Source organism: Polypterus senegalus, chromosome 8, assembly GCF_016835505.1.
Source record: "Polypterus senegalus isolate Bchr_013 chromosome 8, ASM1683550v1, whole genome shotgun sequence".
Taxonomy (NCBI): Eukaryota; Metazoa; Chordata; class Cladistia; order Polypteriformes; family Polypteridae; genus Polypterus; species Polypterus senegalus.
The window spans coordinates 111,634,943-111,651,665 of NC_053161.1; the positions used below are offsets into that span (position 1 = coordinate 111,634,943).

Genomic DNA, 16,723 nt, shown 5'->3' on the forward strand with positions numbered 1-16,723 from the left:
TAATGGGAATAAAATCTGGGGGTTTCCTGGTCATGGACCCAAAATTTCGAAGTTTTGTTCCCCGAGCCACTTAGTTGTCAATTTTGCCTTAAGGCACAGTGCTCCATCATGCTGGAAAGGTCATTGTTCATCACCAGACTGTTCTTGGATGGTTGAGAGAAGTTGCTCTTGGAAGGTGTTTTGGTACCATGTAAACTGTGAGGATGGAGACTCGGATCACAGCCTCACACAGGCTATAATATGACTTCAACCATGTGACTTTAGAAGAATCATTGCCACAAGTACTTGGGGGTCCATATCAATGACAGGTTGGAATTGTCCCATAACACACAGGAACTACACAAAAAAGGGCAGAGCAGGCTCTTTTTTATTTAGAAGATTTTAAAGTAGGAAGTGACATCCTTCACAGCTTCATCAACTCTGTGATGGCCAGTGCGAGTTTCTATGCAGTGGTGAGCTGAGCTGTTAACATCAGTTCAAAAGAGACGTCACAGAATCAACAAGCTAATTAAAAGGGCCATTCAGTTATAGGACCCACTCTGGAACCCCTGAAGATAGTAGCAAAGGAGAGATTTAAAACCAAACTGAGTGCCGTTATGAACAATGCAGCATATCTTCTCACTGACACACAAACACTGAGGACTTTCAGCCAATGAATTATTCAGTAGAAATGTGTCAAGAAACACTACTGGGGCTTCTTTATATCAACAGCAATATGTTTGCATAATGCCTCACCGAGACTGACTGCTCTATTTACCTTTTTATAGAGGTTTTCTTTCTTTTCAGTAATTCTAGTGTGTATTTATTATTATTTATTTATTAACTGAGTGTTTGTGTGACAAGCCAAGTTCAGCGGTGGTGGAAGTAAAGAAAATACAGGTCAAATTCCGTTACAATGAATATCTTTACAACAAAATTTTCATTACAACGAAGTGTTTTACGGTCCCGACAGTTTCCCCATAAGACAGAGACTATAAAAATCTTGTTACTACGAAGTATATTCAGCAGATACTTTCATTATAACGAATTGCCTAAAAGACTTTAAAATGCCTGAATGAATCATCCACAGAGCAGTCAAGAGAATGAACCATCACAGAGCAGATAGTTCTGTGGTCGCAGCTCAGTTATGCACAACAATTCCCGAACAGAAACATTATAAATTTTTCTCTTTCTTCAAACTTTTTTCGTACTGTTTATCATTGTTTGTTTGTTGTGGTTTTCAGTGATACCTTTTGCTTATTGCTCAAAAACATCCATTGGAATTTAACTCATTGTCACTGTCCTATAGAAATGGCAGATACCAAAAAAATGACAACGGTTCACATTAGAAAAAAAACTTGAAATTTTTGTGGCTCTCAATTCCGGCAAAAAGAAAAAAGACGTTGCCAGTGAATTCAGAATTTCACCATTGTCATTGTCACCTTTCTTGAAAGACCGAACAAAAGTACAAGAAAAATCTTGGGATGCAAACCTTGGCCCTCAGCGAAAACATATGCGAACTGCTGCATTTGAAGATGTTGAAAAAGCAGTTATTCCTCTCATCATTGGCTTCAGCCATTGGATTTGGGCATCATTTGCACCCTGAAAATGTATTATCACAAAGGAGATGCTGAGAAAAATTCTCATCAGCATAACTTGCAGATAGGAGGAGATGAAAATTAATGTGAAAGAAGCTATTGAAATGATTGCAAACGCTTGGATGCAAGTTAAAGAAAGCACTATAGCAACAAATACAGAATCACATTACTTTGAAATTTTCATTACCACGAAATATTTTTTAGGTCCCTGTCCTGGTTCTAGCGACCGAGTGCGGAGGCGCTCTTCCACAAGCGCTGCAGAACTGAATGAGAAAGTGCTATTTGAAATTCAGAGAAACAGATAAGAAGGATGGAGAGGTCAGTTTCAGAGTAGCTGACAATGTGGATTCACACGGGTGGTAGAGAATGGAAATAAAAGTGGGTGTAAGTACACAGAGGATGAATGAGAATTCATCACGTCACCAAGACAGACAGATAAACACGCCCGTGTGCGGGAAGGTTTACAGTATATAGGGTGGACTGCACCTGAGCAGGTGTTAACGCTTGGCAAACATCCCGACATGACAGTTTATTTAGAGACCTCGGGTAACGTAAATGAGGACTGAATAGACAAAAAGAGCTCATGGTATAAAAACACGGTCTGAACGCCAGATGTTGTCATTTGACCAGGTCTTCGGGCTTGAGTATAAATCTATGCTACTGATTTGCTTAGTTTAGTAGTGAAGATATGCATCGATCCTTGTGTAGAGTAGGTGCTAAAATCAGATTCACTTCCCGGATTAGTTTTGTTGGAAGAATTTTCTGTTTAATGGTGCTCAGTGTGTTATTTTTTCTTGTCCTTATACTGAAGTTTTCACTTTTTTATGTTTATGAACATTCTTTTAGATAGACGAAGGGAGGAGGAAGAGTTTATTTCGTTGTTTTTTTTTTTATTTTTACACTATTGTTTTGGAGCCACTGTAAATATTATACATACCACCTGCACTAATTTTCTTTTGTTTGGATGGTCTCTTTACACTGGACTTTGTAAATATTTTTGCAAGGTAATTGTTTTGTAAAATGTTTAGACACAGCTGGAATACTGTTTTTGAGTAATTTTTTTTTCAATCTGTGTCTCACATTCTCCATCCCCTGGTCGTTCGGTCACGTCGTGTAGCGCCCCAAGTTGGTAACTGTACAACAGTGTTCTGGCATGGGATGTCACAGTTTTTAAAAGCTGCATTTTCCCCTTTGGGACAAATAAAGTTCTACAAATCTATTAATGGTATGTTGTCTTTCAAACCTAATCATAGTTATACGTAAGTGTCTCTAGAAATAATATTGATGAGTACCGTGTTATAGGAATTGGTTCCTCCATGGAATCAAATGTATGTTTATGTTTACTTTTTTAATTTGCTTCTCCTTCCTATTGCAGTTATCAATTCTAATTGTGACACGTCATAATTATGTTGACTAACACTACTATTTTAAATTAATACAGGGTGGTCCAGATCTAATTATGCAGATCCAGATCATCTGGATGCCTTTGATTTATGTGGGGACGATTCCAGTTCGGTGCAAAAGACAATTCTTCATGTTGTCAGTTTGCACACTTCTTGACGGTCGGGAATTTTCGGGTGATTTAATAAACTTAATAAGTTATAGCGTAATGAAAATTGCATAATTAGATCTGGACCACCCTATACAGCTTAAATTCCTTTTTCATTTATGAATATCTCGTCACTGTCCCACTGACTGGCTAGAGTAAATGTAAAATGTAACAAATGATCACAAACGCCTTAAGTCTACTACTAGTTTTTAGGGAATATATAAGCATTTAGAATCCAAAACAATCATATTTTTTTTTAACTGATGTATAACAATACAATGTTATTGATCACAACACTGACAAAAATGCAGAGGTAAGAAAGCTTTAAAATTAGAAAATTATAATAAAGTCTGGTACCTGCACACACACAATTTAAATTCTAAAGAGAAAGGCACAGATTCTTATTCTGAGGATGCAATACTATATTAAAAGATAAAGTTTTTTTCAGCCAGACACCAGGTTTTGTACATTTTTCATACCCATAAACATGGAAAATGCTACCAACATAAACACACATACATATAGGTACCATTTATCTAATATTGTGAGTTGGTAAAGACCTGAAACTATTTCATTTTTTAAAACTGCAATAATATAAGAAACTCAGGAAGAGGCAAGTGCTTTTTCACTGCACTGTATTTGGAACAGGCACACTTTGGCTACTGTATGGACATAATGAGCAGATGGTTTTGTCACTAGATTCATTTTTACGAAAGAAAGATTTTCTAAGGAATATTTTGGCAAAACACTTCAAGTAAGATAATCATGCATTAAATGATATAAACCATATTGTGGCATATTGGCACCTAGCCACCACTGGTGGTTTATCCATTGGGAAAGGAAATTGATTGCATAAGCTCACATGAAATTTATTGTCAAGGAGATTTTCATAAGTTCTGAAGTGCAGCTCATACCTGGGAGAGGCAGTGAAGAGGAGGACTTTGTGCGCATAGAATGGCTTTCCTTCAACAAGGAATGTAACATCAGACATTTCTTTATTGTTCAGAAAATGAGGATCTAGAGAGAGGAAAAAACAAATAAGCCCAGAAATATTACCTTTAAGCTTAAGCAATTAATACATTTTTCTGCATTTTGACCATAGCAGCATCTGATATAAGTATCTGTAAAATTTGGTTTATGGAGGAATTGACCTGTTTTGTCCTACCATGCTAGGCAAATGCCATCCTATAACAGGCCTGTATCTTTACATATACAACCACACTCGTTCTTCAGTTTGGCTGCATGGCCAACATGGAAGGGGGTAACTTACTGCCAGCACTGCGGGAAAGCACTAATGGTGTTGTTTTAATGGTGATAAGAGCAGTGAGACAGATGACAGTATGGAGATTTGGTAAAGAGAATAACACAAGGAATGGGCAAAAATGGGGTCAGATTTAAGCAAAAAAGGGTTAATGTCAAGTTAGTGAGTGAGGCATTTGCTTATTGTAATTCTCTGAAGCATGTCTCTAAAGTGTAGAACCAAAAGCTCAAAGTTTTGGAGTGGGACAGCACCATGGAATATCCGAGTAGCAGTAGTACACAGACAGGTAATGCAGAGGGGAACTGAAAAATGGAGAAGAACGAAGCACAAGCAACTAGAAGAAACACAGGGATCAAAAGCAGGTGAAAGACAAAAAATCAGAAATAAGCAAGAATAAAAACTATAGTCAAAATAATTCTAAACTGAAGGCTTTCATGGAGGCTCCCTCTCAGATTAGTACAATGCCTATATTCTTCACTCTTTCAGTTGTTCTGCTGCATACAAAGTAGCTTAGAAAGGTTGTCTGTCTACTCTCAGAAGAGGACCACCTTTAGCAGATAAAGAGAAGGGAATAAAAAGGGTGAGATGCTCATTTCGAGCATTTATGGTATCTTTACTATCCCACTCTTTGGAAAATATATGATACGTTTTCAAATGGAAATCAGAAAAAATGACACACAGAACTACACAAGAAAGGGCACAGCAGACTGTTGTAGTGACATCAAAACACATTCAAGATTGTTGTATAGTAATTTGGTTTTTTTTCTGTGCTTCATAATTAAGGCAATGAAGAAATAAAATCAAAGTTATCATACTAGTAAAACTTGCAAGTACAGAATGACATTGGACTTCTCGGCTCTTACTCTGTCTTTTGCAAACCTCAAGTCCGCAATCTTGGTGTTATCTTTGATAGTAATCGCTCTTTTGAGAAACAGATTAATTCTGTAGTCAAGAGTTGCTTTTTCCAACTCCGTCTGTTAGGTAAGATAAAGCCTTTTTTATCTTCTAGGGATCTTGAGAAAGCTACTCATGTTTTTATCATTTCTCACCTTGATTACTGCAACTCGCTGTATTCTGGGATTAACAAATCCCTGATACACAGGTATACTGCTGCTCGCTTCCTGATTGAGACTAGAAAGTATGATTCTGTTTCTCCTATTTTAGCTTCTTTACACTGGCTGCCTGTCAGTTTTCAAATTGATTTTAAAATCTTGTTGCTAGTTTTTAAATCTTTACATGGGCTTTCTCCTGCCTATTTATCTGAATTGTGTGCTTTACACCAGCCATCCAGAGTGCTTAGATCTTCTGGTCAGTTGTCTCTTCTTGTCCCTTGTACCAAGTGTAAAACTATGGGGGACAGAGCTTTTGCAGCTGCTGCTCCTCGCCTGTGGAACTCTTTACCTCATCATATAAAGGAGTCGTCTACAATTGAACTGTTCAAAACAAGATTAAAGACTCATTTCTATTCACTTGCTTTCTAAGACCTTCAGGAATACTGATGGTTTCCTCTTTATTATTATGTAACATTGCTTCTATTTATTATTTATTTTATTTATGTTCATGTATTTTATTTCTATTTATGTTATTTATTTGTTTTCTTTTATTCTATTATTGTAAAACACTTTGGCCACAGCATTCCTATGTTGTTTTAAATGTGCTATATAAATAAAGTTGACATTGATATTGCCATGGTGAACGTTGCTTATTTGCTAAGTTTATTGTATGTGCAAAAATTGAGCATGTATGGCTTACCTTCATGTGACTAATGTGGAGATTTTGCTTGTGGCATAACTGTTGATTCATCTGCATCACCTTAACAAGGTACCAGTACTTTCTTATTAGACTTTTTAAATGTCATGTGGAGAAAGGTGGGTGGCAAGGTTTCCTCAAGTCAGATTGTCTCAGTTTGTGTTAAACCACTAAAGCACAGCAGGCCACATTACTTTACTGAGGCAAAGAGAGATACTGTATGTACTGGAATTTCAGCTCTGTGCTAGCACTTTAATGGTTGCATGGTTATTTTGAAAGGTGAGGGGCAATGCAATGTATTGAATAAGGTTGGACAACCTAGAAGATCGCAGTGGCTAACATTTATTTTGGTTGCCATTAAAGCAATTTCTGTACTTTTAGATTACCGTGTTTACCTCTTTCTGTATTCAAAAGCTACGCTGAAGTATTTGAGGCTTTGTCCTCTACAGTATCTTCATGGTCATCAACTCTCAACTAAGTAAGTGTGGTTGAGAGTGTTGTGTTGTGTTACGTTACTGTCTTGAAGTCAGCATGCCCATGGCTCTTTGTCTGAAGTCAGTAAACAAGTGGCAGTCTTTGATAATTTGTGTTGTATAAGAATTCTGCTCTTGGCTATCCTCTTGAGCTCTTTCTATCTAATCTGAACTTGAGTACCTCTTCGACTACATCTGATTCATTTCTTATTTCACATTAGAATTCTGTAAAAGCTTTATGCTTTGACCTATCCAATTTACTTTCTTGCCACTCCACTAGCTCATTTCAAATAACTCTGACCTGCTTCTTTCTGCCTTATCACTAAAATCTCTGAACTATTTAAAGCTATGCTCTATCACATTGTTTTATTTTTTTCTTGAGCCCCCTCCTCATACCTGTAAATGAACACCTTTCTTCTTTTACTAAACTCATCTCTGGCCACAGGGAATCTGGTTTCTTCTAAATGTAATTAAAAAAAAACTGCATTGGGTGGCCTTTATTTATTACTGTAATAATTAGCTCTCAGTATGTCAGTCCACACTTGTTTTGATTATCACACATTTACATCTGAGGCAGCTAAAATAACACAAACTGATTTACACCTAATTAAGAAAACCATAAGGATATACAGTATTTTCAAAACAAATGTTTTGGAGAGTCAGAAAGCACAACCTTATAAAAAAGACTTGGGGAGTCTTTGCTTGCTTGCTGATATTCTACTCTGGTTGTTGTTTCAGGTGTAAACCTGGTTTTCCTTTTCTTACTGCTTTTTGAAAAGTTAGACCATATAGTGGTCAGTGGCTAGCATGGCTGCTTCAAGCTCCAGAGTGAGGGGTTTGTATCCTAACATGCAGGTTGGGATACCTGTCAACTCCAAATCGACACAGTGAATAAATGTGGGTGTGAGTGACTGTGCCTTTTAATGAAATGTAGGTCTGTCCAGAACTGGTTCCTGTCTTGTGTCCAATATAGCTGGGTTAGGCATTGATTTCCTGTTATCCTAACATGAAATTACGGGATAAAAAAACAATTGGTGTAAGGTACATTGACTTTGACATAAGTGTAAGTCAGACTTTAAAAATAATATTCAACACATACTCAGAAAGTCTTCACACCTTATTCTGCCAGTAATTTAAGTTTGATTAGTTGGAAATTAGACCTGATAAATTATTATATTATTATAATATATATAATATATTATTGTATTACATTAACAAAAGAGGCTTTCATTTCATCTCTTTATATTTTTTTCTGACCAAGCGGACCCTTTAGAGACTTACAGCCTATTCAGAGCTTTAAAACCCATGTTGTACATATAGTGTGACACTGGCTACACTGAAGCAATCACTCTCTCTAGCTAGTCAGGGAGTGGATGCAGATGTGGAGGTAGTGAAATGCTACAGGTACTTGGGGGTCCACATCAATGACAGGTTGGACTGGTTTCATAACACTGAGAAACTACACAAGAAAGGGCACAGTAGACTTTTTTCTTGAGAGACTGCACTCCTCTAATGTGGGTAGCGACATCCTTTACATATTTTACAACTCTGTAATGGCCAGTGTCATCTTGTAAACACCAAAGAGGCCCACCTTATCAACAAGCTGGTTAAGAGGACAGCCTCAGTTATGGGACGCACTGTCAACCCAATGAAATGCTGAAGTTCTACTGGAGCTCTTTATACTAACAGTAATATGCCCACATAATGCCTCACTGTGACTCTGACTTTTTCTTTCTTTTTAGTAATTCTGGTGTGTATTTTAGAGGGAATGTTGTTGAATGTTATAATATTCAGTTATTTATTGAACTTCTGTAAAATGCTACACATTTTACACATTGGGACAAATGAAGTGCTATCTATCTATCTATCTATCTATCTATCTATCTATCTATCTATCTATCTATCTATCTATCTATCTATCTATCTATCTACACAATATGGACAAAACGTATTGGGACACACCTCTTAATTACTGAACTCAGGTGTTTCAATCAGACCCATTGCCACAGGTGTATAAAATCAAGCACCTAGCCATGCAGTCTACATTTACAAACATTTGTGAAACAAAATGGGTCATTCTGAAGAGCTCAGTGACTTCAAGCATGGTACTGTGATAGGATGCCACCTTTGCAATAAGATGGTTCATGAAATTTCGTCTCTGCTGGATATTCCACGGTCATCTGTGAGTGGTATTATTGGAAAGTGGAAGCATTTAGAAACAACAGCAACTCAGCCACGAAGCGGAAAACCATGTAAAGTCACAGAGCGGAGTCAATGACTGCTAAGCTGCATGGTGCATAAAAGTGATCAACGCTCTGAGAATTCAATAGCTAAAGAGTTGCAAACTTCCACTGGCATTAATGTAAGCACAAAAACTGTGTGGTGGGAGTTTCAGGAGATGGGTTTCCATAGCAAAGCAGCTTCATGCAAGCCTCATATTACCAAGTCCAATGCCAAGTGTTGGATGGAGTGGTGTAAAGCACACCGCCACTGGATTGTAGAGCAGTGGAAACGTGTTATATGGAGTGATAAATCATGCTTCTCTGTTTGGCAGTCAGATGGGCAAGTCCGGGTTTGGTGGATGCCGGAAGAATGTTACCAACCTGATTGCATTGTGTCAACTGTGAAGATTAGGTGGAGAAGGAATAAAGGTGTGGGGCTGTTTTTCAGGATTTGGATTAGTCCCCTTACTTCCATTGAAAGGCAATCTTAATGCTTCAGCATACCAAGACAGTTAGGACAACACTATGCTTCCAACTTTGTGGAAACAGTTTGAAGAAGGCCCTTTTCTATTTTAGTATGACTGTACCCCAGTGCACAAAGCAAGGACCATAAAGACAAGGTTGGATGAGTTTGGTGTGGAAGAACTTGACTGGCCTGAACAGGGTCCTGACTTCAACACCATCAAACACCTTTGGGATGACCTGGAATGGAGATTGTGAGCCACGCCTTCTTGTCCAACATCACTACCTGATATCATAAATGCTCTACAGAATGGATGGGCACAAATTCCCACAGAAGCACACCAAAATCATCTGGAAAGCCTTCCAAGAAGAGTGGAAGCTGTTATAGTTGCAAAGGGGAGACCAACTCTATATTAATGTCTATGTATTTGAATGCAATGTCATTAAAGATCCCATTTGGTGTAATGGCCAGATCTATCTATCTATCTATCTATCTATCTATCTATCTATCTATCTATCTATCTATCTCCCTTGGGATTAATAAAGTATCTATCTGTCTATCATACTGCACCCTCTCTATCTATCTGTTTAAACACTGGCCAAAAAAGGTATGGCAAACTGGATGCTTGTGTAGTGTGTGTTAAGTTAAAAAAGTTAAAAGTTAATTATATCTTATATCTTATATTTCGGAATGTCTTACACCTTACACTCCAAATCGTAACCTACGATCTTCAAATGCGTGCCTGCTTAGAATTCCAAGAGCTAAACTTAAAAGAAGTGGTGAGGCGGCCTTCTGCTGTTAGGCACCTAAAATCTGGAATAGCCTGCCAGTAGGAATTCGCCAGGCAAATACAGTAGAGCACTTTAAAAAAGTGCTAAAAACACATTACTTTAACATGGCTTTCTCATAGCTTCATCTTAGTTTAATCCTGATGCTCTGTATATTCAATTAATTATCATTACTATTCATGGTGGCTCTAAAATCCGTAATAACCCCTACTTTCTCTTCTGTTCTTTTTCTGGTTTTCTGGGGTGGCAACATGCGCCAACACCACCCGATCAAAGCACCGTGATGTCCCTACGTTGATGGATTAAAGGCCAGAAGTCCACGTGACCGTCATCATCAAGTTCTTCCATGAGAACCCTGAATAAAATGAGGACTGACTGAGATCATTTATGTTAGGTAGAATGCCTAGAAGGGGCTGGGAGGTCTCGTGGCCTGGAACACCTGCAGATTTTGTTTTTTTTTTTTCTCCAGCTGTCTGTCCTCCCTGGCCATCTGACCTTACTTTTATTCTATGTTAATTAGAGTTCCGTAATTTTAATTCTTATTTATTTTGTCTTTTTTCTCTTTCTTCATCATGTACTACAGCACTTTGTGCTACATTGTTTGCATGAAAATATTCTATATAAATAAATGCTGTTGTTGTTAAGTGGTGTATAAGTTAAATGAGCCTATGATTTAAACCATATAACACACTTGTGTGGCCATCTTTGCAATCATGTGTGTATCACTGATCTCTGTAACGCAGAAAATGTCTGGAAAAGCCCAGCATTACTCTTGGAGAAAGCAAATAGGGACTATGATGACATGATACAATTACTAAAATCATGAAAAGTTGATGCAGGCTCTTCTTTTACAATAACTTTTATTAACTAGGACAGAGGGCACTGCAAGAACATTTCTTTACATGATGCAGATCAGTAGTGCATAGCTTTTCTGAATATTTTTGGGGTAAAATGAAGGGGGTTTCCCCTTCAAGGTTTTGAAGAAAAAATAAGTATGCCTGCTCTGTAACTCACAGCATGGCTAAACCAGAGTTATACTGTAGTTGTGAAAAGGAATTTCTGAAAGGAATAGTGCTTTTGTGTTGCACCCTTTTGGATCTTGTGTTTCACAGCCCTCAAACTGAGAACCATCGATTTGAGGCATGTAGCATCTTGTCCTTGAATCCTTGACTTAATACATTTCTTGGAAACACTAGATAAACACTAGATAATTTTAAATCGATATGCTGTATTCAGGGGCACTGCCTGCTCTTGTGATGCTGCTGTTTTATTTCTTAAAGTAGTCCTAAACATTATACTTGCATTTGCCTGTGTACATATTCTAACAGTTTTTTACACCATTGAGTCCCTTTTCAATAAAATACTTTATTTTTAAAATGGTGGACGCTGCATTAAGTGGTGTACAGGACACATAGCTCCTAGTCTGGGAATGGAGGCTCCTCCTTTTGTCTATCAATGTTATTTCCTCTACCTATTTCAGTAGCCAATGTTTCTACAGACTATGAGCTGCTGTGCTGTGAGCAGGACACAGCTGAAGGCTTGACTGACATGTACTTACCTAAGCGTGAAGCCGGCTTCTTTTTAATCTCTGTCAACTTTGGAATCGGGTATGGTCCATAACACTGTGTGAAAATAGCTGCCAACTGCTGGCTTATCACTTCATTCTGCAAAGAAGAAATGAAACATAAAAAAAATTGTTTATTTTTTTCTTTTTGTTCAGTTAGTTAATTATTTGGCAACTTCTTTGAAGGTTGAATATTGACAATATTTAAAAAAATATGACCTGCCTAAAAACAACAAGATGCAGAACCTGCAAAGAGATGAAAGTAATTACTGATCAGTCATTTAAGCTACCATTGCTGCATTCATAATCTAAGTTCCTACAGGCATGTCCATCAGACGTCTGCCTCCCTGGCTAAATTATACAACACCTGCATGACATGACCACACAGGGGATGTCACAAAAGTAATCCACACATACGCCACAGAAATGAGACAGGACCTCTGCTCTTGTACCGCTTCTCATTACAGACTTTATCTCATTTCAGGGCATTTCTGTCACTTGTAATTTAAAGTAAACAGAGGGTCTTAGCAGTCTCTGAGCCAGACACTGACATGAGACTCATCGATCAAAATGGAATTGACCTTTCATCCAATCTAGAGACAAATACAATGGTTAGGACAAGATTTTTGAGGGACAGGATGTCTGCTGGGAATATGAGCCACGGGGGTACTAAGCACAGTGAAACAATTATTCACAACATCTATGCAGTGAAAATCAAGGCCACTAGGGAATCATACCCTTTCTTTTTCAGTTAAGGTACAAAATGCTAGTACATTCTAAACAATGATAAGCTTTGTGCCATACTTAACTGTTCTATGGGTTGAAGGGGTGGTCAAGAGCTGTATAGAAGTCCACAAAATGCCATAGATAGCATTTCAAGAACTATTCAGTTGCAGTTTGTTCTTACATAGTACTCCTCTTATCAACAAGTTTAAGCCTAGTCTATACTTGATGCGTCCCTGCTGGGCACAAATGCCATGCAGTGAAAATGATGTCAGATTTGGTATTTTTGCCACATACTACATACACACAGAAAATGTTCTAACTACGTGGCACAGCAGCAGTTTATTCAAAATGGTGAATGATGCGGGTGAAAGAATGATGAATGAAGTGTTGTATATGATGCAACAGGTCATCAGAGCACAAAACATTTGAAATGCATTTACTCGTCATGTAGGTTCCCTAGTCACGAGAACATTACACTCACCCTTCCTTGACCACTTTTGGTCAATAGGGCTGACACTCCACCTTTTTTCTTTCTCTTAAAGGCAGTAATAGCAGGTACTGTACAACTTTTCTTCCATCAGCAGAGTCTCACATCCTCTGCTGTGACATTATTATCTATAAATGTGATTTGGTTGTTCATCATGCACGGTAAGCATAAACCAGGCTTTTTAGTTATGTAAGTATTTCTGTCAAAAAGAAAAAAACAAATAAAAAAAACAAACAGACAACTCCTTCATCAAACCTAATTATTTCACGTGAGGGTGAGACCTATTGTGCCAAAGCCAATCCTGGGAGCATCAGGTGCCAGACAGGAATCAATTCTAGATACTCACACACAAAAGAACAGTTTAGAGTTCTCCATAATATAAACTGCAAATCTTGTGGAAAGCCTTCCAAGAAGAATGGAAGCTGTTATAGCTGCAAAGGGGGGACCAACTCCATATTAATGTCTATGTATTTGAATGCATTGTCATTAAAGATCCCATTTGGTGTAATGGTTAAATGTCCCAATACTTCTATCTATCTATCTATCTATCTATCTATCTATCTATCTATCTATCTATCTATCTATCTATCTATCTATCTATCTATCTATCTATCTATCTATCTATCTATCTATCATACTGCACCCTCTCTATCTGACAGTTTAAACACTGGCCAAAAAAGGTATGGCAAACTGGATGCTTACGTAGTGTGTGTTAAGTGGTGTATAAGTTAAATAAGCCTATGATTTAAACCATATAACACACTTGAGTGGCCATCTTTGGTATCATGTGTGTAACACTGATCTCTGTAACCCAGAAAATGTCTGGAAAAGCCCAGCATTACCTTGGAGAAAACAAATAGAGACTCACAAACAAGAGACCAGTTTGGAGTTCCCCATAATATAAACTGAAAATCTTTGGCATGTAATAGGAAGAGTGGAGTATATGGAGAAAAACTCACACAGACACTGGGTGAATGTGCAAAGTCCCTACAGCCAATGACCAAGCTGGGATTTGAACCCAGTTGCCTGCATATTTACAAGTATATAGTTACAATTAAATACAAAAATAAAATACTCAATAAAACAAAAACACCCATACAACATGTACTGTTACAACATGTTCATACATTTTAGTTAGACTGTTAGATCTCCTAATAGTGATGATGCAACTAAATGTTAATGTAGAGCTCTGCTATGCTTAAATGTACTGAAATCAGGCTAACACGATATTTAAATAAACTACATCCTATGCATTTTTGGTCATGCTATATTGAGCACAGTCATTTTTACGGTGTTTTTATAAACATATTTTAAAGACTAAGACAGCGTTTCTGAACCTTTACGTATTTGCGACCCGAGTTTTCATAACAGTTTTAATCACGCCCCCGTAACGTTTTTTGAAAGGAGCCCACTAATACCAATTTGTTCTTTTTTAATTAATGATATATCATAGACTTTTAGTTATTTATCTAACTCTATATTTATTTTTCTAGTATTAGAATGTAGTTTAAGTTAATTTGTTTTGGTTTCAATAGATGTATTTTTCATATTTTCCATTCTTGTTTTCTTTTTTTCACATCTTCGCGCCCCCCTAGGGGGGCCCGCCCCACAGTTTGAGAACCACTGGACTAAGAACAATTACTAATAAAGCAATCCAGTAGGATAGCAGTGTGAACTACAGGAGTAAACACAGCCCAGATGATGTTGTCATTTATTTCCATTCTCAGTTAGGGATACTCTACAGCAAAGTAGTAGTAACCTCAGTTCACTCATGGGCAGTAGCACAACTTCCTGCAGAGAGTCTTGGGAAGTGGTGTTTTTTGCAACAGGTTATCTATGGGAAGTGCTTCCTAATTTGCCTTATATAGGCCTCCACCTACTCAATCAGGTGAACTTGAAGTTCTGAAAGGAGCAAAGATAGGAGCTTTGCTGGACTAGACCAGTTAATTGAAGAAGGAGTATATTACTATCAAGAGTTAGGTAGTTAGGTCAAGTATGTTTAGACAGGCTGAGAATGGACATAGGCTATGTCTACACTACTACATTTTGGTTTTAAAAAATGTAGATTTTAGTTTCCATTTTCGTCTTTTGTCCACACAACCCAGCATTTTTAACCCCCAAAAACACAGACTATTGAAAATATTCTCCAGTGCCATATACTTTTGAGAACAATGACTTGGCTTTGCATTGTGAACGGTTAAAAACATAGACTTTTGAAAATCCAGACTCTAATCTTGCTCTGATTTGTTCATGCTTATATATAGCCATTACCTGATTGGATTCTGCTCATTACAACATCTCATTCCCTGATTTGTCACCCTGACAGAAGAAAACTATATTCCAACATAGCAGACATAGAAGAGCTGCTTTCCATGGCACTTGTTGTGTTGCTTACCTGTATGTGCCTAAATTGCATTCTGTACAGATTAAACGCTGCAAACGTGTAAAAGGCATATAATTTACCAGTTGCTGCAGTTTTGAGATAAATTCAGTGGAGTTATCATCCCATTAAGAATTTTTCTTCTGATGTAGACATACCCAATGCAGGCAAATGTCTACATCATATGCGTTTTCAGTTGTGTTAGTGTTGACTGACAGTAATGTGGAAGGTGATCATTTTCATTAAAATGCTGTTTTTAAATGAAGATGTGGACATAGCCATAGTATTATTACTTTATTTACCCTCTTTAATTGTTTTCCCTCCCTTGTTAATCCTATTTTTCTTATGAGGAGAAGAACCATGGATTCTTCTAAGAAGAAGAAAAAAAACAAGTCATATGGAGGTTAGGTTGGAGGACAAAAAAAGTTGTTCTCAAGCAGGAATGGAAGGGATGATGTTAAAGTGCGGCCCATCCTCACAATAGAACTTAGACTAAAGTGAGACCTAAAGGCACCTCTTGACAGGGAAGAGATTGCATCTGGAGTGAAGAGTAATGTTTGATACAAAAATGCATAATGGTGAAGGAAGAGCTGAGGACTGTGTAAAACAAGAACAGAGAGGAAGAGAGTGGATTGAGAGAGAGGGGGATAAATGGCAAATATGAAGAGAGCGTGTGAAACTTAATAGGTGGCAAGTAGATAAACATTCCACCAAGCACACAGAAGTTCAACAACCATGTAGGAGTGCACAGTTATGCTGCAGGCTACTTTATTTCCTTGGTTTTTATTTCTTTTCTTTCTCCTTTTGTTTATCCACCCCTTCCATGTTATATTTTTAGTAAATGCACCACTTGGATACATCCGACCTCCTTGGCATCATTATGGGTGTTGACAGTCAACCTCTCTGATTAACAACACAGCAGGACAGTCTCACAGCCTCACAGCTCCAGTTATCCAGGTCCTATTCCTGGAACAAACATTACCTTGTTGAAGTTTGCACAGTATCTCTGTACAAAGGACAAAGGTGTCCAGAATGGCATGATTGGTTATGTTGAAGGATGAGTGTGTGAATGATGGGCAGCCATTAACAAAGACCGGCTTCTGCAATTTTCGAAGCTGTTTTATCTTTATCTATGTAGAATATATAATTTAAAAATTGAAGCAGTATAGTAACTTGGGCTATAAATAATAATAAAATATCACTGACATGTTTATCCATCCATCCATGAACACACATTATCCAAATTGTGGCCTGTTGGAAGAATATCACTATTAAACATAAAGCCAATAAATATTCACCATTACATCTCTTTGCTCATCCGCTTGTGTAATTGTTCTGACCTATCTAAGCCTGAGCACCACTGCCACCCAACCCTTTACCATGAATTCTCTGCTCAAAGATTAGCAACAGGCTTTTTTTTTTTTTTTTTAAGGCTGCACGCTCACAGCATTTAGAAACCTAAACAAAAATGGAGACCGTGGTGG

General features: G+C 37.6%; 1 protein-coding gene across 1 annotated transcript in view; it reads right to left on the reverse strand.

Moving 5' to 3' along the window:
- btbd11b (BTB (POZ) domain containing 11b) overlaps positions 1-16,723 on the reverse strand; it is a 513,987-nt gene that overhangs the window by 17,812 nt on the left and 479,452 nt on the right. Inside the window, exons 12-13 of the mRNA XM_039761620.1 lie at positions 11,641-11,746; positions 4,041-4,143 (exon numbers count right to left, since the gene is read on the reverse strand). Coding sequence (XP_039617554.1) covers positions 4,041-4,143; positions 11,641-11,746 — 209 coding nt within the window. The remainder of the gene's footprint in view (positions 1-4,040; positions 4,144-11,640; positions 11,747-16,723) is intronic.